Source organism: Bactrocera tryoni, chromosome 4 (assembly GCF_016617805.1).
Source record: "Bactrocera tryoni isolate S06 chromosome 4, CSIRO_BtryS06_freeze2, whole genome shotgun sequence".
Classification (NCBI taxonomy): Eukaryota; Metazoa; Arthropoda; class Insecta; order Diptera; family Tephritidae; genus Bactrocera; species Bactrocera tryoni.
The window spans coordinates 32,626,936-32,653,796 of NC_052502.1; the positions used below are offsets into that span (position 1 = coordinate 32,626,936).

At 35.4% G+C, this 26,861-nt stretch overlaps 2 protein-coding genes across 4 annotated transcripts in view; one reads left to right on the top strand and one right to left on the bottom strand.

Moving 5' to 3' along the window:
* The window catches only part of LOC120773705 (serine-rich adhesin for platelets), a 121,368-nt gene extending 108,323 nt beyond the window's left edge, over positions 1 to 13,045 (bottom strand). Inside the window, exons 1-2 of one of the 2 annotated variants that reach the window (XM_040102739.1) lie at positions 12,743 to 13,045; positions 11,980 to 12,506 (exon numbers count right to left, since the gene is read on the bottom strand). The gene's annotated coding sequence lies outside the window, so the exon portion shown is untranslated. Of the gene's footprint in view, positions 1 to 11,979 lie in introns of both variants that reach the window. The other variant, XM_040102740.1, reaches the window with a different exon arrangement.
* A 775-nt stretch (positions 13,046 to 13,820) lies between these two features.
* On the top strand, positions 13,821 to 26,020 carry LOC120774092 (integrin beta-PS-like). 2 transcript variants are annotated; one of them, XM_040103426.1, is made up of 9 exons: positions 13,821 to 13,961; positions 16,343 to 16,875; positions 16,947 to 17,175; positions 18,746 to 18,830; positions 22,740 to 22,910; positions 22,985 to 23,248; positions 23,326 to 24,077; positions 24,133 to 24,610; positions 25,309 to 26,020. In XM_040103426.1, exons 2-9 carry the CDS (start codon positions 16,365 to 16,367, stop codon positions 25,372 to 25,374), a joined length of 2,556 nt encoding a protein of 851 aa, XP_039959360.1. In that variant the 5' UTR covers positions 13,821 to 13,961; positions 16,343 to 16,364; the 3' UTR covers positions 25,375 to 26,020. The 2 variants fall into 2 exon arrangements, with proteins under 2 accessions (XP_039959360.1, XP_039959361.1); XM_040103427.1 differs by lacking the exon at positions 18,746 to 18,830 and adding an exon at positions 19,988 to 20,072.
* Positions 26,021 to 26,861: the final 841 nt, after the last annotated feature.

Sequence of the window (26,861 nt, forward strand, 5' to 3'; positions counted from 1 at the left end):
TGTGTAAGTAGTGGTGCATTGGGGGCGGTTGATAAATCAAACAGAGGGTAGAAAATGGCTTGCGCTCACACCCTGTTTGGTGCCAATGCAGCACTTGTGCCAGCACTCCGTCTAATGCACTTTAAAATTCATTCATACATGAATGAAGCGCAAACAAAATTACTGCGGTTATGCCAAGTCTAAAAAAGGGTAAATACACACTCATACATAACACATACACACACTTATGCATATTCATAACAAAAATCATTTAAATTGAAAGTGAAGGCAGAACACTGTACGCCTCACCTAGAATCCTTTGGAGGTGGGCGGCAAAGTTCCCGAGGGTTGGTTGGTAACAAAGCCGAAACAGTAATAATGGAAAGCGTTGCAACAGCAGCCAAAGCTCAGCCCACCACCCTGCGAATCCACCCCCGATGCAATCATCACGAACACCGGCAACACTATAAAGCACCATGTACAGTACGTTACGGCGTATGCGGCAGTGTTGCAATGAATGCAAGTCTATACGCCCCAAAATTAAGCGCCTGCAAACAGCAACAGCCATACACACATGCGCGACGCGTAGCGAAAGAGGGCACAGCAAGGGTATGGCTGCGCTTGGGGGATAGACGCAGGCCTGAGGCATTACGATGTACATATGCAAAAACTCATCAATAATAAATGCGCCGACAGTGAGCGCAACAAGATACACACCATACAAAGAAGTATAACCGTACGAGAATGGTCATGCGAATATAGGGTGCGGAAGGCGAAATTTGGTAAGCTTCTGTAGGAATAAACTTACAAAAGTTCAAAATCTTGTCAAATACAGAAGTTTTCTGTACAAGCACCTGATTCCGATCGTTCAGTTTGTATGCCATATATTATATATGTATATTAATATAGTATTGCCGTATCGGCGATTCCGGCAAAATGAGCAGCTTCCTCAGGAGAAAAGCATAAGAGCAAATTTTCAGGTCGACATCCCAAAACTGAGGGTTTGATTGACGTACATATATACAGACGGACAGATGAACGAATTTTTTTGTAGAAGTTTTCGTAGAAGCTTTTTAACCGAAAAATAAGCAATAAAACTCTTTTTTAGTGCAAATATTGCAGTTAGAACGTAAATTTCGAGAAGCATGTACCTAGCGACGAACAAAGACCAAACTCTATAAGTCCATCATTATCCTGCTATATGGTCCAGAGGACGATGACAACATCTGATGAGTCGAAGTTACGAGTTTTCGAGAGAAAGGTTCTGCGGAAGATGTACGGTCCTTTGCGCTTTGGCAACTGCGAATACCGCAGCCCATGGAACAATGAGCTGTACGGGATATATGACGACGTTGACATAGTTCAGCGAATCAAGAGGCAGCGGCTACGCAGGCTAGGTCGTGTCATCCGAACGGAAGAAAACACTTCAGCTCTGAGAGTATTCGAAGTAGTACCCGCAGGGGGAAGCAGAGGAGAGAAAGACCTCCACTCCGTTGGAAAGACCAGATGGAGATGGCCCTGGGTACACTTGGAATCTCCACATGGCGCCAAAGCGAAAAGGAAGAACAACACTCGCGCTGTTGTAAACTCTATTATAACCCCGTAAGCGCTGTCTACGCCAATAAAGAAGCAGAAGATGTACCTAGCGAAGTTAACTTAATATTAGATATTCCATCTTCAAAAATGTAACAAAATTTTGAACAAACCCCAATTGTCCACTTAATGATCCATGTTTTCATCGGAAATTTAGGAATTCCTCTGCAGAGACGTCAGATCCAGAAAGCATACACCACTTAAAAAGTACTATACGATTTTCAAGGAGAGTATGCTAACGAAACTTAGTTGGATGGGTGGAGAACTTCGGTTCTGAGCCTTCTAAGCATGTACCTGCCATTAATTGCATAATATTAGAGTTGACATTCTGAGGAGCTTGAGTATTAACTAACTTAAGCCGTCTCTCTAAGCCTATTGACAAAAATTTTATTCAGATACCAATTCTTATAGTGTTCTAAAATGAAGGAAAGCGGCATTTTCTGGTTAACCAAGCAAGATATCTTAAGATCTCGTAATTTCTACGATTTCTGTCGATGAACTTTTCGTACAATTTTTCTGACGAGACACGATATGACGAGATGTCGTCGAAACTGTCGAAGATTCTAGCGAATGTCGCTTCAAAAGAAAGGATTTTTTTGCCCACCCGAGTCTAATTGGATCAGATGATATATTGCCATTTGCACTTTCTTTCAAGAAAATCTAAGTCCACAAGGAAAACCCTTTATATACTCAATACCATGAAGAGGGTATAAAAACGCAATTTACTGACGAAATTATGCCAACAATGAGTTATGGAATGGGGAGACTGTTGGCTGAAGTAATATTGTGCGGCAGTACAGTAGCAGCCAAAGCGGCAAGATTGTGTATAAAACACAGCAATATCAAATACAACACAGGGTAGGGAGGGTCATATCGGTAGTGTTGGTAAAATGTGCATTATCGCACGCTTTGGCGAGTCATTAAAAAGCTGCCACACAAAAACAAAGTCAACAGAGTAGACAGCGAAGTAGAAAAACGACCAATAGACCCAACAGCGCACAATTGCCGCAACGGCTGAGCAGCCCGAGTCGCCTGTCTATGCATAATGAAGTATGCACGGGCGTGCAGACAACTGTGGCTGGCAGGATTAGAGTGAGCGACCAGTAGCCGGTTAAGACCGATACGAGCGCGGTAAGCCAAAGCTAGCTAGGTGGTTAAGACAGCAACAACAGTAGCGGCAAACGAGAGTTAAGCTGTGCGAGTTGCTAGGCAAATATCGAACTGGCTCGGAGTGCACCCATGTACAGCTAAGGCTATGCACAGTGAGGTTAAGGCCTCACCAAAGACGCATGTGTGTAGAAGCTGGAGCTGGTTGTCTGCTACGTTGCACGGCTGCTGCTGCTGGGTTTGTTCACCCATTTGCGCGCTCGTTTGTTAGTCGCTGCTTAAGTGTTTGTCGGTGCACCCGATACGCCGAGTGCTCCGGTTCGTTGCCATCGGGAAGTAATAAATTATTTAGCATGCATGCAAAATAATTGCAAATACGAGTGAATGAGTGCATTCAACAGCGCTGAAGTGGAGCTATTTGGCAAATACTTTGTGTGAGGAGCAATCTGTGTAGTGGCAGCCGAGCGGCCTACCAGTCATACCGCTGCACCGGTACACAGAGGCTGGCAGACAGGCATTGAGAATTGAAGTGCGGTTTCGTTGCTGTTCCGTTGCACACATAAAGGCTTAAACCGACCGGCAACCAAGCGACGACCCGACAATCAACCCAAACGGCCTAGCCAGCGAACCAACCAGTCAGGCTGCCTGCCTGGCCTGCCTGCCTGCCAGCTTCAGCCTACCAGTCTGTCTGTCTGCCTCTCGAAGCGAAAGGAGTGCAACAACAGCTTGGAATACAACAACAGTAAGAACGGTAATATTAACCACTTTAAGAGCAACGAGTGGCGAATCAGCAAAAGCAAAGCAACAACAAAAAGCGGTTCAAATGGAAGGAAAAGCTGTTGGGGTGCTGAGGAGGTTTTCTGCAGCGTTCGCTCTGAGCGTGGCGTTTTGTGCCTGTTTCATCAGCGCTTTTTTCGCCATGCAATAATTTTGTGCATCAGCCTCGATTTCTGGTTTTGTGCTGTGCAGTGCTCGGCTCGGTTCGCTTTGGTCGCCCGTTCGTATTGACAGTTCAAGGACCAGACCAGGCAACGTGGAACGAAAAAAGATATATAAATAAATAAAAAAAACAATGCTTTATAAAACAACAACCACCACTTGGAGGTAACGATGTAACAGCTACAACAACAAGTTAAACACAAGGCAACGACTGCTTCTGCTGAGCGGTATTGGCAACGCAGGCTACTTTTCGTTTTTTCTTTACAAGCCTGTGCGCTTTTTCTGTAGCATTTTTATCTTTTTTTTTGATTTTACTTAGCTGCTTAACTGGTTAAAAGGCAAAGGCAACTGACGTTGCTTTAGCTTACTGTAAGTGTGAAGGCAAACCTTTTCATATGGAGTTCCGTTCGCTCGTTCCATAACACTTCTTGGCAGCCAAGATACAAGTGGGCATTAAATAAGGTAGGATGTACGAAGCAGAACGAAAGCGAAGAGCGAAAATTATACTGCAATAATGTTCCTATTGAGAATATTTCCGCAAAAACAAAGAGAAAAGAAAAGGTTGTATGTGTGTGTGTTGCCAGCATATGGGCGATGTGTTAGTATGACAAGTGTTATCAAAAAATTATGAAATTTGACTTTTAGAAGGTTCACTTTTGAACCATATGGTATAACAGTTTTTCAAATAGATCTTATTATTATCGTAGCAACGAAATTTTAACAATCTTTGACCAACATCAGCTTAATATATACCAAGCTTTTTAAAGGCTTTCACAATTCAGCAAAGCTTTAAGTGATTTTCTTTTGAATCAAAAAGATACTAATTTGATAACGGCGGCTTTCGACATCATCGCCCCAAATAGTGTACTGAAGAGTGTGAATACATTAAAAGTAGGAGTTTTGAGAAAACATCTGTTATGCTGGACATGCAGATCTATTAACCATAGAACGGCGAGGATATCAGGATCCAGCTGAGATAGATAGATCCAACTGAAAAGTTAGATAGGTCTTTTCGGAAAAAAAATTGTATTTAAGAGATCATTTTTTTAACTTTAAACGCATTTTTCTCGAAACGCAATTTTCAAAGTCGGTGAGAAAATTTTTCCGAAAGGGCTGGACCGGCCGGTTTGAAATTTTTACACAACCTTCTAAAATATATTTGACAGGTAATGACTTGTAGAACCCACAGAGGTGATCTAGTGACTGATGTCTAGAGCATACCGAAATGATGGAGGGAACACTGCTCCAGCCTGCTGAATGGCAGTGAAACCATAACACCAGGAGATCGTGATTTCCCAATTTATGACGATGGAGCAGACGTTCCTTTGGCCGACCATGAGGAAGTTCGAATTGCTATTACCCGTCTGAAGACCAACAAAGCGGCAGGGGCCGAGGGAAACGCCGGCTGAGCTATTCAAATATGGCGGCGAAGAACTGACAAGCTTCACCGCATCAGCTTCTTTGCAAGATATGGTCGGATGAAAGCATGCCCTACAATCTGCGCCAACTACCGTGGAATAAACTTCTGTCGAACGTAGTGTGTGAAAGATTGCCAAACTGATTGGACCTTATCAAGGTTAGTTCAGGCCTGTAATATCAACAACAAACCAGATATTCACCATGCGCCAACCCTTGGAAAAGTCCCATGAAAAGAAGATGGGCACACTACATCATCGGTTTTAAAGCATGAAATAAGCGGCCTTTATGCCCACAAAACTAACACGGCTGCGCACCTACACGTTGAACAATATAAAAGCTGCGTCAGGACCGCGAAGGACTTCTCCGAGCCGTTCGATACCGAACAAGGTGTCAGACAAGGCGACTTCTTGAGTCTACTCCTGGAGAAAATAATCCGAGCTGCAGATCTGAATAAATAGGGTACAATCTTCCGATAAGCCATAAAAACCGCGGCGTTAGTTCTGCTTTCTCCAGGTTGGACAAAGAAGACAAATGGGTTGGGTAGTGAACGAGGGCGGTGTTACTAGTTTTCGAGGCTCTGCGGAAGATTTATCATCCTTTGCGCATTGGCAACGTCGAATACCGCAGTCGATAGAAGCTGAGAAAGATCCCCACTCCGTTGGAAAAATCACTGGCGCCGAACAGCGAAAAGGGCACACCAATCAGAGTGGAAAAAGTGCTTCGACAATTGGTTCAAACACATGCAAAAGTGTATAGAACTTCATGGAGAATATTTTGAAAAATAAAAAAAGCGATATTCGTTTATTAATACCTATTTGTTTTTGTTTCTCTAATCTCGAAATATAAAAGGCAACCCTACTACAACAACAAGGAAATACCAATCCCCATGTCATCGAGAGTTTTTAGTATTTTTTTTACCAAGTGCACTTGTCGGATCCGAATAGCTTCATCACAAAAGATTAAGTTTTGGATTAATCTACTTTATTCTTCTGCTTCGATGCGAGAATATCAAGAGGAGAGTATACGCATTTGTACTGAGAAGTGATAAAAAAGGATGATCATAATGCTATGATTCATCAAATAATATGGTGAATGTGTAGCTGGAGCAAAAGAGCTGTTGATAAAAAATATTACTTAAAGAAATTAGTGATTTGAAAAATTAAGAAAATTTAATTTGAAAAATGAATGTAATGAAAGTTTTAAAAATCATAAAATCTTTCACTTTTTCAAACAATTTCCGAATTTAAGACTTTCAATTTCGATAATTTTTGAATTTTTTTCCTTTCGATTTTCATTGTTTATTGTAGCGCAAGCCGACAAATCGACAGGCTCTCATTTTGTCATGGTCCGTGTACGACCGTGACATATTTAGCATGAAATGTGATATGATTTGTTGATAAAAAGTGCTGAAATTGCCCATAAGCGCTGACACCTGGCTTGTTAAGGCCGCATATACAAGTCGGCTTAAGACAAGAACATGTGTTACAAAATGCTAAACATAAAAAGCCAAAAATGCCCAGCATAGATCGAATACGGATTTCTTTTGTGCATATTACCTTGTGATTTGGTTTTTTTTATATTCATTTTTTTTATGTTTTCACTTTTAATGATTAATTTGGCGTATCTGTTTCACCAATTGTGTTTTTTTAGTGCTCTTGAACACACACACACATAAACTTATGAAACCTTTTTATAAATGTTCGTCTGTGTGCACTTCCTGTGCATAAAATTCAGCAAAGAGTGATGTGTGTACTCGAAACTTATAATTTTGCATTCACTACGCTTATCATATTATTTTCATGCAAAAATAATATCAAAACATTTTTGAGATAAACGTACAAGTTAAATATGTGAAGGTCATTTGGTTGAATGCCGAATCTTATCTTCAAAAAATTGCTGAAATGAGTTTCACTGTGAACTACTTCTCTATCGAAACATTATAGCTGCTAAGAAGCTTACATACATAACTGTAATGAAAGTTGTTTACTATTGTGATGAAAGCTTTTTACAATTGTAATGAAAGCTCTATATTATTGTGGCAAAAGCTTTGTACTAATGTTATGAAAGTTTGATACTTCGGTGATGACAGCTACAGCATCTGCTAATAGGGATCACGTGATTTTGACAGCTCGTGGCAGACATGTTTTTTTTACAATTTTGTATCATTTTTGTCAGTGTGTTAAGGTTTGCCATTTCATCATGTGTTGTAGAAGGCTTGGAAATTGCACAAGATTATTACGCAAATAGACGTTCTCCGAAAAAATCACAAACTCACGTTCATCGAAAAATCGTTTTTTCAGATTAGTCCCTTTTCTGCCATTATTGCTTCGTCAACAAACAAAATTGTAGCTATTGGGGTGATTGAAATCGTCTTGTGGTGTAGGAAGCGCAATTGCATCTCCAAAAATTTACCCCTTTACGATCTCTATTTCCAACACGACGGTGCGCAGCCTCATGTTTCACGTCAAAACTTTGACACATTACGTGTAAAGTTTAACAACTCAAAAGTTGGTAATAATGTGGTGAAAGCTTTGTATCAAAGTGGTAAAAGCTTTGCGCATACAGGTTAGAAATTATATTTGCTCAAGATCAAATTGGACTCGGACTGGTCCATTTAAACGATAACATCGAAAAAGTTGATGAAACAGTGCTTGAACATCAACCGAATGGGCCGAAACCGAATAGACCAAATTTCGCTGAAGGCACCGAAGGCCAGCCGAAGCTTATAACAAGTGTATGGAAAGTTGAATTAAGCGTTCGCATGATTGTAACCTCAGAAACCTGTTTTGAGGTCGATAATAAAAATTTTTATTATCCGGGTCATTTTTGATCAGATAGCATAATATAACATATACTAATATAAGATCAAATAGGAACTATGGAACAACAAAATTAATAAAATTTATCAAGTGAAGAATCAAAATTTTTTAAAAATATTGGGCGGCTTTCAAAATCTTTGGATTTAGCAGATACAGTAGTCAGGGGTTTCTGTTCAAGCGCGATCACTGTGAGAAAAAAATCAGAAAATTTTTGTGCAGGAGGGAATAACCGGAAATTTTAAGGTTCGTTTCGTTTATAACGTTATTCCCATCTTTCTTAAACTGTAACAAGACATTACCCCTTAATGATGATATTAACTACAGTCAACAGAGAAATAAAGAATTGAGTTCGAAATACCGAAAAATAATATGCATAGAATTTTTTACCAACGCAAATACAAAACGACAGAAATTAAATGAGGTTGAAGGCATTGAAATGAAATTCGCTTGCTGCGCCATTGCCATAGCCATGGTCGCCTTATCAAACCCCGTGGGATATCACATTTATTTGTTATTTGCAATTTTTTTATTTTTGTGTTGATAAAGCGGTATTTGCGCACATATACCTACATGCATAGGTATATATTTATGGTGGGTATAGGTGCTTTAGCTAGAATTTTTCACAAATGGTCGACAAATAACACCTCCAACCATAGCATGGCACCGCCTGAGTAATACTTGTACTTGCGAAATAAAAAACGCAAATAAAACGCAATGAAAGTTGCAAAATGAACAAGTAAACAACAACAAATTAGTAGAAAGAAACAATAATAAGACAAGTTTCACGAGTCTGGCGCTTCATTCAGCTTGTGGCTGGATGACTAGACCGCCAGTGTGGTTGACTAACTAAATAAAAGTCTGTATGCTTTGCAATTAACAATTAAAATTTTAATGTCCGCATTGCTGTTTGCAGTTTATTTTTGCTCGCATGACATTCGGCGAGAAAATTGGAAAAAGACGACAGCCGTCCAGAAAAAGAGGAAGAAGCTGCAAATGTATAAGCAAAACGCCAACAAGAAACAAACGTGCTTGCACTACAGAAATAATACCCTTTACAAATAAAAAAAGTTTGAATACAATAACCTGATTTCGAACGTTCAGTCTGTATGGCACCTATACGCTATAGTACTCCGTTCTGAATAATATCTTCGGAGATTGTACACATCCCTTTGACAATAATCTGTGCTAAATATCTTGAAAATATATTATCAAAGCCGAGGCACCAGTATGCGTATATAGGGTATACAAAAAGCGGCTTTTTCGAGCAGTGCCAATAGCAAACACTGTTTGGACACTTCTTATTGGCGGCACTTAGCCAGTCGCACACGTCTCGAAGTTGTTATTCTCGTTCTGTTTTTATTGTAATTTTTCTTTGACATTTTGCTGTAACAGAAATCATTCTTTTTCTGGTGCTGCTGATTGTCAGCCTCAGTTTTGCGCTCTTCCTAGAAAGGCAAAAGCCGGACGAGATTTTTTCTTCCCAGCCCAGTAAGCCACATTGAGGCCAACCAGCTAACCAGTTTCAACCATGTCCATTAGCTGACGAATCCAGCAAAGACATTCACATTGCATAAGCACATGCTATCTGCCCTTCTTGCGCTCTGCCAACCGACCGACGTTATAGTGAGTGTTGTCGTTATTGTTGCTGTTTTGTTTGACACTATTGTGCCAGTGAATGGCGACCGAAAGGATTTTTAAGTATGGCAAGTACAGGCGTAAACGTGCTAATAACATTTTGCGTTTTAAATGAGCGAGCGTTAGTTTGGCGCCAGTGGGGGTAGGGGGTGGCCAGCATAACGTCACGTCGTTCTGAAGCGAGGGTGAAACCGAATTGTGCGTTGGAGGACAACATTAACGGGCAGTGTAGCCATAGTCGTCGCCATCACTACCAAAACAACAGCAACACTCTACATAACTTTCGCCTACGTGTGTATATGTGTGTACACGCAGCAAATTTATAGTATACATAACATTGAAGGGTGGGTGATGAGTGTTGGGCGCTGGCTGTTTTGACTACATTTTGTTGTTGTACATTGTAAGCGCCAGCATAGTAGTTGCGCGCTAGAGCTTTGACAATGATAATAATGATGGCGACAAAGCTGAACAAGTGTCAGAATGGCTGAAGGTTACACAGGAAGCGGCGTCAAAGTGGCACAGACATTGAGACTGGCAGGTACACATGTACAGGCATACATATAGGCACTTAACAGCATTACCTTTTTGCTGTTTCGTATTTGCCACAAATGTATGTATGTATGTACAATGTTTGTGTGCACAAACGCTCGTAGGCAGTGAAATATCGATCGACATAAAAGTGAACGCGCCTTTTGGGCAGCGGGTGGTTGGATTGCCGCTCAAACGTTTTTGAAATTATTGACTACCTTTATTTCCGCGACGTATTGCGTATTTTTGGCAGCAAAACGACAGCGCTTTAATGCACAGCATTTATTTGAGTATGCTGTTTTTGTGCATAAATTCTGATCAGTTTTTCAACTGAAAACTATAAAATTATTTGCGTTTAGTCATCACTGGTGATATTCGGCCACAATCGGGCAATGATGTCAAGGCCTTTAATCATTTAGTAATTTATGTATTTACAAACATTTGTACATTCAAAATTGCATATTGTTTATGATACACTGCCGCAAATAACATCAATTGCAATAATTCTATATCTAAGCTAAGCTTTTATTCAAATTATAGCGCTGTTAACAGCCTTTGGACACAAAACAATTTATAATTTCAAATTACAAAGGTAACTGTATTGATAAGCTTTTATTACAAGTTGTACACACCTACAAATTTACAAAATTAAAAACAACTGAAACGTAAATTAAAGAAACGTGGCTCAAAAATTAAATTATAAACATAAATATCTAGGAAAATCAACAATTGGCAATCGTTGTAGCTAATTTTGAAAACTGCCAGAAGTCTTTTTAAACCTAGAACAGTATATGCATTACTGCAATTATACAAAATACACAACTTATTTCCTACAGCTATAGCCAATAAATAGGTGGGTACCGGACATTATTATAAAATTAAACTTTCTGCGGCAGTTTGCAGAATTATGTCACGATTTACAAAAACAAATGACAATAAAAAATTAAAAACAAAAAACAAACAGAAATATCTAATTACTACAACTTGACAAGAACGAATTGGAAGCTGCACACAATGTATTACATACATGTAAATAGAAAAAAAAAACAAAAATAAAAGCTTGCAACATTATCTATTATTATTATTACCATAAATTGATTGAATTAGTAAAAGTCGTGGAGCAGTCCATAAAAAAATATTATATAAAACCTTGAATAGATCTTAGTTGCAGTAACTATGGTATATGCTTATGCAGCAAATCGCCGTCTATGGATCGCACAGCTGCACGGTACAATGTACCGCATGATTTTCAACAGACGAACTAATCAACTGTAGCATGTAGAGCCGCTGCACAGTTGATGTGAAGATGGACAGAAACTATACATGTGGCACATATGTATATATGTATGTACATAGGTACATACGTAGACGTGCATGCAAATGTACGGACTGAATGATTTATTAGCACAGACAATATGCTACAAAAGTATAAAACAAAGAAAGGTAATCAACAAAGACCGAATCGAGTTGCACTGAGCTGGAGCACTCGGACAGCTTCAACTACATACATGTACAAATATATCGTGTAAACTGCGGCATCTATTCCAAAGTCCATCATCGTACACAATTTACAGTTGATTGCTGTTTTTCTATCTTCTTTATTACCGATTTTATTACTAGCAACTATCAATGAACGTAAAATACAATTACTCTTACAAGAAAATTGTATGTATATGAGCATATGTATGCAACAAGCAGCTTAGTATCAGTTAGCATTAGATAATCAATAATAAACAAGCAAATTTAAGGGAACAGCAAATTAGAAAATTGAAGAAACTTTACACGGAAACAATTTTTTGAAAATATCTGAAATATATGTATGTATGTATATGCACTTCCTTTCTTGCAAAGTTAACGCAATCAAAATCTTTAAAATAACAAAAATTATAAACCTACATATATGTATGTATGTATATGTAGGTCTTATGCATATACTAGTTATGTTAAATGAGATACATACCTTTACAATTGATTCTATATTTACAAGTTATATTGTTTATTCGGTTGATTCAATATTATTTTTCAGGGTTTGAAGGAACACTTCGTTGTATCTGCGATCCTGTTTTAAAAAAGGTAGTTTGCCAAAAATTTCCACGGTGACACTTCAATACTGGGGTACTCGAAGCATTCGTCTTGCAACACAGCGGAAGAAAGTTGCTACCGCGTTAAACTGAGCGTTCTATTATAAGAAGGCGCCAATGCCGAATGTTGATAAATGTCACACTATGACGTCGAAAAGTTGAGGAATATGAAGATGTCGAAACGACCGACTACGACGACGACCTAGCCACTGACAATTGGGGGACGTTTGGACATTTTTCGCCTCACTTGCGGCACACATTCACATTTGCACTTTTCACTTGCTTCCTCTTTCACTAAACTTTTGATCTGTTTCGTATATATCAACGTCAATATATATATTTATTTGTATCTAACTACACAAGCACTTTTTATATGATTTGAACTTTTCATTCAATATAATTATTGCTACGACAACAGAAATATACAGAATTGTAGAAAAAAATTTATATGTGGAAACTTTTTTGCACAGCTAGCAATTATTTCACTTCTGCTATCATTCGCTTCAATTCAATATTTGTATGTGCACTTTTCCATTCTTCTTTCACATTCACTTAACGCCAGCAACAACGACGTCGACGACACTCGGTTCACTTTGACACTGGAAGCAGCGCGTTTGCTGACTTTGCTTTTGCTGCCATTACCTTTGTCGACGTTGGAATTGTGCAGAGCAGCGAAAAAGGAGGGGAAAAAATACTGTCGGTTGAAAGGTCCGCGCGGACTGGATACGAATGCGCGAATGCATGGAGAGAGCGAAAAGCAAAGAAATTTTTTCACACACAACTTTCCGACCGGTTGACGGTTTAGATAATCAATTTATACTTATTTTTTTGTTTATAATTAAAGTAATATTTAGAATTTATTGTTAGGTACTGGTTAATTTGTTAAATACTATAGATTTATTTTAATGTTTCTTTTGCATTTCACTACAAATCGTTCTTGCACTCGCGAACTCGGCTGCCCAAAAACACTTCAAAAAACTTCTTGGACGAACCAAATAGGGTTGTTGATATTTTATATCAACATACGAAAAAATCAACCCTGAGTTAAAGGCGTACTAAATTTTGTATGTCATAACTTTAACTGAAAGGAAATTCTATTTTGTATTGGCCCAATTTTATTTTGAAAAAGATTTATTACGTTTACTCAATTATAAAATGATATAATATGTAAATATAAAGAAGAAGGATTTTTGACTTTTCTGCAGTGCTCAAAAACGCTGTTTATTATAAATGCTCTAATGCGTTCGAAAAAATGTGCCATTCTTTACATTATTTTAAGTTCGTCAATATAATTTTGTTCGAAATATTAATAAGAATAAAACTTTAATTAAAAAGGACAGCCAAAGCTTTTATTTCAACTTTCGTGATATCAAAAGGTCAGTATTTGTTATGAAGATAATCAATAACTGTTTCTATTTCGTGCATCTGTCCTTAAATTCAAAATTTGTATAAAACCAATAACTTATGTAAGTTAATCTGTACTTTAATTCAAAATTTGCACATAACCAGTTGCTTAGGTTTAACTTAAGCATACTTTTTTGAAGTGAACACATAGTTATATATTTTAACAATTTACAACATTTACTGACAGCTCTAAAATTGAATAGTTTATTTCAGTTGGTTGACAGAGTAAATCAATGACATATTGAGTGCAACCCTGTGGGAAAAATATATTTTCGAAGCAACAAATTGCCATCGCTGATCAGATTATTCGAAAATTTCGAGGAGTGTGGTTGATTTTGTGGAAGTGCTATTCGCGTGTAAAATATTTAATATATATCAGCCCCTGATGGAAATAAAATCTCATTAAATACAGTAGAATCGCGGAAAAATTAACAAATATTCCATATTAGTAAGAAGTGTAAGTGATAAATAATACAATAGTGTTTATAATTATGTAAGGATTTAAGTGTGCGGTCATTTATATACACAATTAAAAAAGAAATGGTGATTTCATTCATTTCGCAACTCAAGTTGTGTTAAAAGCCATAAAGAATCCGATGAAAAGTGGTGGTGGTAGTGAAACAATTATAAAATGAGAAAACAAAGAACGAATGTTGACACAAATAGCGGAGAAACTCCAGTGACTTCAATATGGCATCATCAATAAAACTTGATTTGATAAGTAAACCTAGACATTTGTGCTACTGAATTACTAATTATTAGTCATCGTTATCGTTCGTATGCACAAGGAAGATATAAATGCATAAGAAAACAGTGCCACTCCCCATTCCCAACTCCTTTATATTGGCTAGTTTCAGAGCTTATGCATGATATGAGGCTCCAGCACATATAGAACAAGTTAACAAACGCCCACAATAAACATACACACGTACACATATCTGTATTTGCTAGATTTTTGAGTTTCGTCTATTAAAACAAAAAAACTCGTACTCGCCGTGAATGAATATTATTTTGTCGTCAATATAAGATACATTGCTTTTTCGACTCATATTATTTTACCAATGTTGTTGTTGTTCTTGCTTTACGCTAATCACAGTTTCTTGGTGTTGTACCTTCAATGCTATTTGCTCGTTGTTTTTGTTGTTTTTGAATTGAGTGTTGGTGTTGCTCTTATTGTACATGCGTGGGCTAAATATAGCCAATACAACCCACTAGCGCCAACATCATCGCTTTAATTTTTGAAAGGAGACACATATGTATGCCCTCAATGTTTTTGGTTTATGTATGTACATATATTCAATACTTACAGAATGTACTTTAAAATTTTGTTAGGAATACCTGTTTTTCTCAATGTTAAGAAATTTTAAATTAGTCGTTAATAGCTAAATAATTTTTAATTTTTCTCAAAATACACATGCATAATATGTATGTAAATTTGCCTGCATCCCTAATGTGTTGCTAATGTTTTTGTTTGTAAGACTGTATTTTCGCGTAGATCTAGTTTAACCAAACGTTATTAAAACTACGGAAACCAGTCTTTTTTCAATTCAATACGTCTTCTTTATTTTAATGTCAGTCATTGAGTGGCTTCAATAGGCGCCGCACTATGTAGTCCCTTATATACACACGTACATAGATATCCCTTTTGCGTGCTATTAGCACTTTGTTGACCTGCCTTTATTTAGATACAAATACACTTCCTCTTTAGACCCGCACCCATTGTATTAATTGAAAATCCATTTATGTTGCAAAAGCACGATTCCAATGCCAGTCTATACAGGCGGTGTGCTATTCGTCACACTTTCAGACGGCGTTATCTTGCCGGGACTGTCGTAATTGTTTATTGTAAAATTTTATATGACTGTGCTTGTGCATTTCGTATATATGTGTTTCGTAGCTTGTACATTTATTTATCAGCCTTCCTTTCAGTATATACATAAATATGTTCATATGTATGTAGAATTCCTCTAAAGTTGTTTTTTGTTTACTGTGTGATTTCATTTTCTTGGACACTACCTACCTTTCGTTTATTTCATATACTTATGTACTGCTCATAGCAGATGAGTCATTTTGGCTCACAATTTGATTCATATGAAATCGTGATGAGTGTCTCAACCAAATCAACAAAAGCAGCATCGAATAACGTCAGCAACGCTAGCAAGAAAAGAAAAAAACATTAAAAGTAAATAAAAACTCTTTAATTGCCAATTTTTCAAAAGTTCCTCATATATACTTTGATATATGAATTTCTCCTTATATAAATGAATTAATTATAGTGTATAATGAATTATCAAAGAATAAATAATTTATAAAATTTTAAATACAAAACTACATAATCTCGGGTTCCGCTTTATTGTTGTTAAATAAAACATCTGAGTTTCAAATTTACCTAATTATTTTTTAAATAAATGTGTAAAGAGTAGTTATGACTCTTCTAAAGCCTGTATATTCTTATGCGTCAGCTTATACTACTTTCAATAGCAGTTGGTCCTAATTATTAAAAAAAGTTAAAACAGTGACACCATGTTCTAATTTTCATCGATTGAATCATTCTATATTAAGTTACTAAGTAAAATGATATAAAAACGTGAAAGTAATAATTATCTGTGCGAAAACGTTCAAACTAAAAAATGTTTGTTATTTGATTAAAAAATAAATAATAAAAAATAATGAATATAACGGAGCCATATCGGAAGTTTGATAGATAAAGAATGCACAGAATGCCCCGAAAGTGATTAACTCCTCAAATATTGTTTTGGTGTTTCTTATTTTGATTCAGAAGTTTTAGGTTATTGCCAGTGTATCAAATTATCTAAACAATTCCTTTATTTTTACCAGCTTCTGACAACTATAGCCAAACATGTTAGCACATCCCTGCCGTCTGTCTACGACCAAACGGCTGGTGGCTCTGTTATTCGCCACATTATTTGCCTGCAGTAGCATTTTTAGCGTTGAGGCGCAACTCGCCGGTAAACTCATACAAGATCCATGTGTAAACAAGGCATCCTGTCATGATTGCATACAAACACAAAATTGCGCTTGGTGCATGGAACCCGATTTTATAGATTTGCCACGTTGTTTCAAAAATAGTTTACAAAATTATTGCAAAGAGGAGTACACCTGGAACCCTTTTACAGAGCAAAAATTCACTATCAATCGTGAATTAACGCGTGGTGGTAACGCCAGCGCCGCAGCTGGTTACGGTTACGGTTATGGTGGCTCATACGAAGCGAGTTCATCATATAGTAGCTCATCGTCCAGTTCGTCCTATGCCGGCGCTTATGGTGGCGCAGCCGCCGCCGGTGCTTCAGCTTCCAGTGGTGAAATCGTGCAAATCAGTCCACAACGTGTGAGCCTCAAGTTGCGTATAAGTAAGTTTTGTTTGTAAGGAACACATATTTTTGCCTTCGAAAGTGAGATTATAATCCATATCCTTCTTCAGATCAATTGCACTCGTTAAATATGCGCTACTCGCAAGCTATTGATTATCCCGTCGACTTATACTATTTGATGGACTTGTCTAAATCTATGGAGGACGATAAGGACAAACTGTCGGCTTTGGGCGATAAGCTGTCGGAAACTATGCGCAATATTACTTCGAATTTCCGTTTGGGCTTTGGTTCGTTTGTGGACAAGGTGCTAATGCCTTACGTCTCAACTATACCCAAAAAGTGAGTAAGCGAGTTTCAATTAAAATATAAGTCATTTTTAGAGATAGTGTTAAAAATATAGTTGTATTCATATTTTATATAACTATCTTAAATTTTATTTATATTTTTTTAAATTAAATTTAAATATGTATATATTTTAAGTTATTATAAATTGTTCATCAATTTTTGCATCAACAGTATTGTAAGCGAAATAATCAAAAAATTTTCCTACCCTAAATATAAATATCACATGATTAAATATTTCCCGGACATAGAAATAAACTTAATTTTCTTATATTTTAATACAAAACTTTATTAGTGCTTTAAAAATAAACTCCTGCGCCAATTCTAGCTGTGACAACTACTCTACAACGACTTTGCAAAAGATTCATACTCAAAACATTGATCAAAATGTATTGAGTGCATTCATAAAAGATTTTGAGATGCTCTGCTCTGTATTTTATGTAAACACAACGATTTTCAAGCATTGTTTCATTAATTTTTCCGAAGTTATCGTCCTTAACAGAGTTGGGTAAAAGAATGACATGAGGCAAATTTTCGATGACTTCACTTTCACACTTGTCACATTTTTGTTTGTCATAAAGTAGGCTTCCCTCAACACTTCTGCAACATTTTCAATAATTCCATAGAAAACACAAAGTTTCAAGAAAATTTAATTTTTTTGTTTTTAATGTTAAAATCGGAGGACAAACTTTTGGCGTTGTGAATTAACAGCTGTCAAACATACACTAATTGACATGTTAAGGTCAAACTTCACATGAACTTAAAAAAAGGTTGTATTAATCTAGTTTAAAAATATTTATTAATTCAGTTTACGCGCGCAGTTTGAATGGACAAGTCCGGGTCAAATTTGATCAGTTGGTATCAAAAGTTGCTGTTGTAATTTAAAATATTTTTATATTTTGTTTTTTACTTAAATTACGGCGTAGTCACAAATTAGATTTACTATAAGATAATTACTTATGAATTTTTTACTAGAAATTTTATTTTGACATGTACATTTCTTTTTTTTTTGTTTTAATAAATTACACCTTAATTGATAATTTTGCTTACAATTTATCCAAGGTGTATTTCCATTAAAACACTTACTTAGTATAATTTAATATAATAACAATATTAATGTATATTTTTTTCAATCTTTTTACCATGATTTTCTTGTTCCCTTTTGTTACTGTTATTTGCCGTTGAAATTTTGTTTGCCGTTCATTGCAAATTGGTTTCGCATTTGAAAATTTTCATTCGATTTATGTACAACCACCAAAAATACACGAAATATGGAAATTATTTAAAACAAAATATTAATAAACAATAAATACACTAAAATAAAAAAAAAATAAAAATAACAACTAACCAATTTTGCATCAATTGCAAAAACACCTTCATACTTGCTGCTCTTACCACAACAAACCCAACCGTTATTAATGCGCTGTAACAACAACAAACTACAATAAAAAAAATGTCAACTACCTTCCACCAAATCTCACAATAACAACGCAAATTACCAACTACCAACCACATTTTGCTACAATTACAACAACTCTAATCAAAAAATGAAAACAACAAACCACAGACTCGAAAGGCCCTGCGATGGCTGTGAGGCACCGTACGGTTACCGCAACCATATGCCTCTGAGTACCAATACCTCAACGTTCACTGTAAGAAGAAATGCTTTGGAATTATTTCGTATATTTGCCTCATTCTTTTAGATTTATTTGCGTTACTCTGCTTGCTTACTGCACATCTGCTTGTACTATATATCTTTTTTATATCTCGTGTCTACATATACATATGTATCTAAACTCGTTTATGTTTGTATGAATGTAAATTGTTGTTTAGTCATTTATTTTTGTTTTTGCATTAATTTTATTTTTTTTTTGTGTTTGCTGTTGACCCCAGTTCATCAGTAATATTAGCATAAATGGCTACTTTCTGGTGTTTTTTGGGTAAACCTAACCAATTTATGCTGTCATGGTACTAATATTTTTAATATTTCCACTATATACAAGTATAATATTTGTATTTATGCGTTCTGTTTGATACACACTGCCTTGCTATATAGTATATTGCACTGGTTTGGTTTTCATTCTACTTTGTGCTTTTGATTTTTCAGCTGATTTGCTATGCATGAGAAGTTATGGTTTATGTCAATTTGCTCGCATTAACCATTTATAATATATTTTTATACATATTTGCATAACTAAGTGTTTGTTTTTGGGCACGATCTGTTGTGGCAACAGTTGGTCACCAACGTACATGTGAATTATGTATGTCTGTAACTGAGTGCCAAAGTGTCATTGCATATTACAAACTATTGAAAATGATTGTAAAGCAAATTTTGCTTTTTACTATCAGCTCGCGCACGTGCTGAATATTGAAAAATTATTAACTAAGACAAAAATATGCAATATTATGACACTCAGTGTACTATTGCACATATTTGTATATTTTATATAAATATTTTTTGTTATTTTAATTGTTTTATACATATCTATATATATCCACACTTGCTTTTTCTTTAGTCACATAGCATTATTATATACATATAAAAAAAAAATTATAATTACGAATTGGAGTACTTAAGTTAAATATAGCTAACTAAATTATATTACAAAATATGATTGGCATTAACCAGAAAAAAGTCTGTGTAATTATCTATTTTGTGTCTCTTTCTCTATTTCGCTCACATTTGAATGTTTCATAAAATTATGTATCTCAACTATTTTCAATATGCTCGTGCATACATACGTACAAAAATACCGCTAACGATATGTGGTCTAAATTAAAATATATATACATATGCATACATATATAGCTTGGAACATCCATGTACGAATTGTACTGCACCATATGGCTATCGTAATGTTATGGCTTTAAACACGGATACATATCGATTTTCTGTAAGTTGTTGTTGTAAGTTTAACCGAAAACTGACTGATAGAGATTCAGTTAAAATTATAATTATTAATTCGAAATGCAGTAGAATATAAAAAATATTGTATGCTAACTAGACCTACATATAGGGTGTGCCAATAACATAGTTGCAAATTTAATAAAAAAATTTTGTATTAAAAATTAGATATTTAATTTTTAATTTCAATTACCGAAAATCTGTTCTATAATATTGAAGGTCATAAAACAAAGCGAAAACAAAGTTCGCAAGAGCGAAAATATGTAAATTAACCAACTTTTTTCGTTTTTTATTCTAAATATATTGAAATTTGTGAACAAAACAGAAAATAATATAATTATAAAATTGGCATTAACATTTTTTTTATTTCTGGTCAATAACAGGAGATTAAATGATGATGTTGATCGCCTTTCAGTAAAAAAAAGTTATCATCCTTATTGATACATATGTATACCCTTTCTGTGAAAACTTTTATAAATATTTTTTTAAATTTTTTATATTTTTTTTTAGTTTTTTAGATCGGAAGAGATTTTATTTTTTTTTTAATTTTATATTTTTTTATTTTTTTTTTTTTATATTTTTTTTTTATTTTTTTTTTAATTTTGGTAAATTGTTTTTTTACTTTTATAAAATCATGAACTCTGTCAGTCAGCATAAAAGAACTTAATTTGCATGGTAGAATTATTTTCCTAAGTTATGTTGCCATACTAATTCCTTTGGCGTGGGTGTTTGCTCTAAAATTTGCATGTAAACTGTTTGGCTGGTAGGTGGTGGCATGCGTAACTTTAGTTTCTCCTCGCCAAACTAAAAGCTTTCCTGCTATACATATTTAAATATTTATTCACTTATTTATTACAAATGGTACACTCTTTAAAAAAAACTATCAGGCATTAATTTGATAAAAATTTTAAAATTTATAAAAATATATTTTTTTTTGTAAATAGTAAATAGTGTTAATTAAACTTAAAAGGATTACATATAATGTTAAAATCTTGAGTAATACTATTTATTTTTACTAATAGGTAAATAAAAAAGCCTAATTTACCTAATTTCTATATTAAAATTTATAATTAATAACGTAAATCTTATATTTTCAAAGTTTTAAAGATCCAATTATTTCATTTCATACATTTTTATCATAGGAAATTCGCAAATACTGGAAATCAAATCCAATCAGCTTTTTGTCTTGTATCTGTCAATACCTCCAGGATTGTATGAAATATTTTATATAAAGTTATTTTATACCCCAGAATATACCCTCCCTATAGTTTGCCATATAATTTGTAACACCAAAAGCAAGAGAACTGTGCGCTCAAAATTAAGTTTTTGTATGGAAAACTTTTTTATTAGTCAATATAGCCGCCAGAAATCGGGCATGGACTATTATAAAAGGCAACGCTACACTATAAAATATAGCTGCCATACAAACTATTCTATCCAAACCAACTTCTTATATAGGCAAATTTTTTATTTGACAAGGTATTGCCACGAAATTTGGCATGGATTACTGTCTGAGATAACGGTACAATCTCTGAGCATATTGTTCAGATCGAACCACTATAGCATATAGCTGACATACAAGCTTACCAATCAAAATCAAGATACAAATCTTTATATACCCTTTTATGCTATAAGAAATGCTGAAATACGAGTCTATACTTTTTTCTTGGTAATGTTATTTATTGCCATATTTGAATCTATAGTTTTGGAGTGCATATAACATACAATTACATTCCATATATTGAATTGGCATTTTACATACAAATTCCTATTGAAAAACTAATCTATTTCACGCTTTTGGTTTTGAGTCCATCGCAAACAGTGCAATTCCTTGTGTGAATTTTTATCTATATATTTACTTTGCTCGCCATTTGATAAATAAAACCCCTGAAATAGAAAAATGCTTACTGTGACATCATGGTACTGTTTATCTCAACGTTGATAAAGCTGCTAGGGCGTTGAATTGGTATGCGTTTTTGTTTTGACAAATAGATTGAAGTCAAATACAGTTATAAATTTTACTGAATTATATAGTATATTTTTAAAATTCCTAACTGTGCCCTTACCACAATTATTAAGTTCAAAGTGAATCTTTATCTTAAAAAATTAAACGGTATAACCTCAACTATATTTCCATAAAATGCCAGATTTATAATGAAATGTTAGATTTATGCGCAAAATCCTTTATAACCATAAAATTAAACTTCAAAAGCTTCAAATAAAAAATAATAGTTATTAAAAATATTGCCTAAAAATAATATTTAATTCTTTTCTACTAGTTGCGTGAGCATAATCTCTATAAAAAAATTTAAATTTCCTATAACGCTAATCAAGAATTTTCACCTCTATTATGTATAACTACTTGCGCGAGTATATGTAGTGAGACATACGTAATACATACAGATATAGCACCCTGGACATTATACTTCAATTATCCACCAGTTGCCTTACGTAATAGGGGTGTATATTCTAATTCCTTTATTACTTATAATACTACTAATTTGTTCAGAAGATTTCTCTAAAGAGTGTACCATCAGCATAAAATAAAGCCCATAAAACCAGAGAATGTTAAAATGAAAATCGTTAACATTTCTCTGTTAAAGTCTTATAACTTAAACTAATCCTCTGCTTCTCCTCATCTAACGGACTTGTTTAGTCTGAAGTGAGTCGTGCTGCTGTGTCCGGCAATTTGGATGCACCTGAGGGTGGTTTCGATGCTATTATGCAGGCAATTGTTTGCCGTCAGCAAATCGGTTGGCGTGAAAAAGCGCGTCGTCTGCTCGTCTTCTCAACGGATGCTGGCTTCCATTATGCCGGTGATGGCAAGGTATGAATATCTTTATACTAAGCTTTTTATATTTCGTTATTCAAAAAAAAAAAAAATGTTTTCTTTGCGCACAGCTTGGCGGCGTGATTGCACCCAACGATGGCGAATGTCATTTGAGCGGTGAAGGCCTTTACACACACTCCGTCATACAAGATTACCCCAGCATCTCACAAATCAACCACAAGGTCAAGCAGAATTCAATTAACGTCATTTTCGCAGTTACCGCCAATCAGCATTCGGTATATGAGAAGCTAGCACAGCATATTGAGGGTTCTTCAAGCGCGGTGCTATCGGAGGATTCCTCGAACGTTGTCGATTTGGTGCGCTCTGAATATAGCGTAAGTAAAAAAATATTATTTTTTTCTTAAATTATTTTTATATTTAATACTATTTTTCTTTTTTTTTTGTTTCACAGAAAATTTCCTCTGCCATTGAAATGAAGGACAACGCCACAAGCAATGTAAAAATCACCTATCACTCAGCTTGTCTGAATGGCGGCCCCGAAATACCCACCGCCAAGTGTGACGGTCTCAAAGTTGGCGATGTGGTTAATTTCACTGCACAGATTTTGGTGACCTCTTGTCCAACGGATCCGCGTGAATGGAATCAAGTCATACAAATCTATCCTGTTGGCATTAATGAGAGTCTGGTTATCGATTTTGAAATGCTTTGCTCCTGTCCATGCGAACGTCCCGGCACCACCGGCTACGAAGCACACTCATCCAAATGCAGCAATCACGGTACACTGATGTGTGGCGTCTGCGAGTGTGATGATATGCATTTCGGTCACAATTGTGAGTGTTCAACGAGTGATGTGCATACTGGCAGCGACAAGGATTTGGTGTGCCGTGCGGACAATACCACACAGGTGGATTGTAATAACCGTGGCACTTGTCTGTGTGGCGTGTGCGAATGTGAGAAACGTTCCAATCCCGAGGAAATTATTTCCGGCAAATTCTGTGAATGTGATAACTTCTCGTGTGAACGTCGTAAAAATGTGCTGTGCTCTGGACCTGATCATGGCACATGCGAGTGCAGTCACTGTGTTTGCAAGCCAGGTTGGACGGGTTCGGCATGTGATTGCCGTGAATCGACTGACACCTGCATGCCACCAAATGGCGGCGAACTTTGTTCGGGAAATGGCAATTGTGAATGTGGTGCCTGCAAGTAAGTCTTTCTCGGCAAGCAAAAAAAAATAATAAAATAAATAAATTTCTTGCAGATGCAAATCTACGCCTGACGGTCGTTATTCAGGCAAATTCTGTGAGAAGTGCCCCACATGCGCGGGTCGTTGCATCGAACTGAAAAACTGTGTACAATGTCAAATGTACAAGACCGGTGAATTCAAGGATGACGACAAATGTGCCGCCAATTGCACCAACTTTTTCGTGCCCATTAGCGAGGAGAAAATCGTTATCGATGAGGAGAAAGATGAACTGATTTGTATATTCTTTGACGAAGATGACTGCAAATATACATTTAAATATAGTGAAGTGAACGGCAAACTCGAAGTACATGCACAGCAGGAGCGTGAATGTCCACCAAAAGTGTTCATGTTGGGCATTGTCTTGGGCGTTATAGCCGCAATCGTCTTAGTCGGCTTAGCCATATTGCTTTTGTGGAAATTACTGACAACCATACACGATCGCCGCGAGTTTGCACGTTTCGAGAAGGAGCGCATGAACGCCAAGTGGGACACGGTGAGTTGGTTGACATAAAAATTGTAACTAGTTATATACCCTGAACAAGGTAGGTGTATTAAATTTGCCACGAAGTTTGTAATACCCAGAAGGAAACGTCGGATACCCTATAAAAATATTCCCTTTCACCTCAAGAAGCTGCTCATTTGCCGGAACCGCCGAAATCGAACCACTATAGCTTATAGCTGCCATACAAACTGAAAGAACGGAATCAGTTGCTTGTATGAAAAACTTTTTTCTTTGACGAGATATCTTCACGATATTCGACGTGGATTATTATCCAAGCAGCGCCTCAACCTAAAAACAAATTGTTCAGATCGCACTTTTATATCGTTTAGTTGCCATACAAACTGACTGTTCAAAATCAAGTCCTTATACAGAAAACTTTTATATTTGACAAGATAGCTTCACAAAACTTCGCATGGTTTATTGTCAAAGGCAACGCTACGATACCAAAAAATATTGCTCAGTTCAGGCCACTAAAGCATATAGCTGCGCTACAAACTGACCGATAAAAATCAAGATAATGAACTTTTATACCTTTTTATGATATAGCAAATGCACCTGCGAAGGGTATTATAGCTGCGGCGTAAACTAAGTTATCTTTTTTTCTTGTTGATTAACAATATTCGAATTCTGAATCGAATTTTTAAGTAATTTTATTAACATAAAAATAATTGTTTATTTGAATTTTACAGGGCGAGAATCCAATCTACAAGCAAGCCACATCTACTTTCAAGAACCCAATGTACGCCGGTCAGTAAGCTTCACCATTGGAGCAGAGCCAATAACGGCAAAACAAATAATGAATTTGCTTGGGCAATGTTGCATTGTTTGGGTTACGAATTTCTCTCTAATTGCCATACAGTAAAGGAAGTTTCTAACAGGAGCTGCGTATTTATATGTGAAAAATGAAACGTACATATTTTTAAATAAGACAAAACATAAAGCTAAATGTATATCCTTATGTGTGCGAGCAACAGCTATTTGTGACGCTGTGCAAACAATACAAGCATTGAACTGAAATTTTTATAAGTAAAAAAGCATTTGGCTTAAGTGTTTTTAGACAGTCGAAATTTCTATAAATGCACCTAGTTGTTGTTGTGTGCTAACGTTTGCATAATGAGGATAATTTTCAACCTTATACTGCCATTAATATATACCTATACAAACATATATACACATTTTAAGCAGGAATGGCGATAACTTAACGCGCAGTAATGCATGTGCCTTGGAAATGATATACAGTTTAGATATACATATACACAAACATAATAGAAAAAAATTGATTCTTTTGAATTTCACATACAGATATACAGAAGCAAACTTCAGACAGCCAAACAACTATATAGCATCATAAGAGAGTAGAAGTTTTCGTGGTAGCTCTTCCTAACCTTAAAAAAAAAAAAATTATAAAAATCACATGTAAGCATTGCCTATTTGCGTAAAAAGAGATATACATATTTATATAGCTATAGCGAAAATTCAATTTGTAACTGTTAACGAAGCACAAAACGAATGAGAAAATAGTTTAAAGTTTTTTGTAAACAAATTTATACTACTACAAGTGTGCCTACTAAACCTATATATATTTTTTACTAAAAGTCAGCTGGTATATTTTTAATGAAAATTGAAGTGTGTAATTTATTATCAAAAACAGCCGTAAACTAGCATACAGACTATACAGAACAAATGAGGGAACTGAGTACTTTTGAGAAGTCAAGTACTTTTTTTTCAAAGCAGCGTATTTAAATTTATTTTTTGTATTAAAACAATTATATTAACATAGTTTATAAGTATATAATGTAGTTTGTATATTAAATTATACGATGCAATCTGTAAGTAGCTGTTCCGAGTACGCCAAATTGACACATCAAGCGATTATTGTAATGTACGTTGGTACATTTTTCGTTATTTAATAATATTTGTAGGGCAAAAATAAACCAAAATTGCAATAACTCCAAAAAGCTACAATTTTTTTTTACAAATTATCTTGAGAAGATGAAAAAAAAACAGATGACAATTTTTTAACTGTAATTACATTTTTTTTAACTGTAATTACATTTTTTTTAAATTGTAATTATTTTTTTTACTGCAATTAAATTTTTTGAACTGCAATTAATTTTTTTTTAAATGTAATTAAAATTTTTGTTGTGTTTTTCTACAATTTTCTACCAGCATTTCTGCTATTTTGAACTCGATTCGTTTTTCCATCAATAATCTAGAAGTTTTTGTGCGTTTTACCGTTACT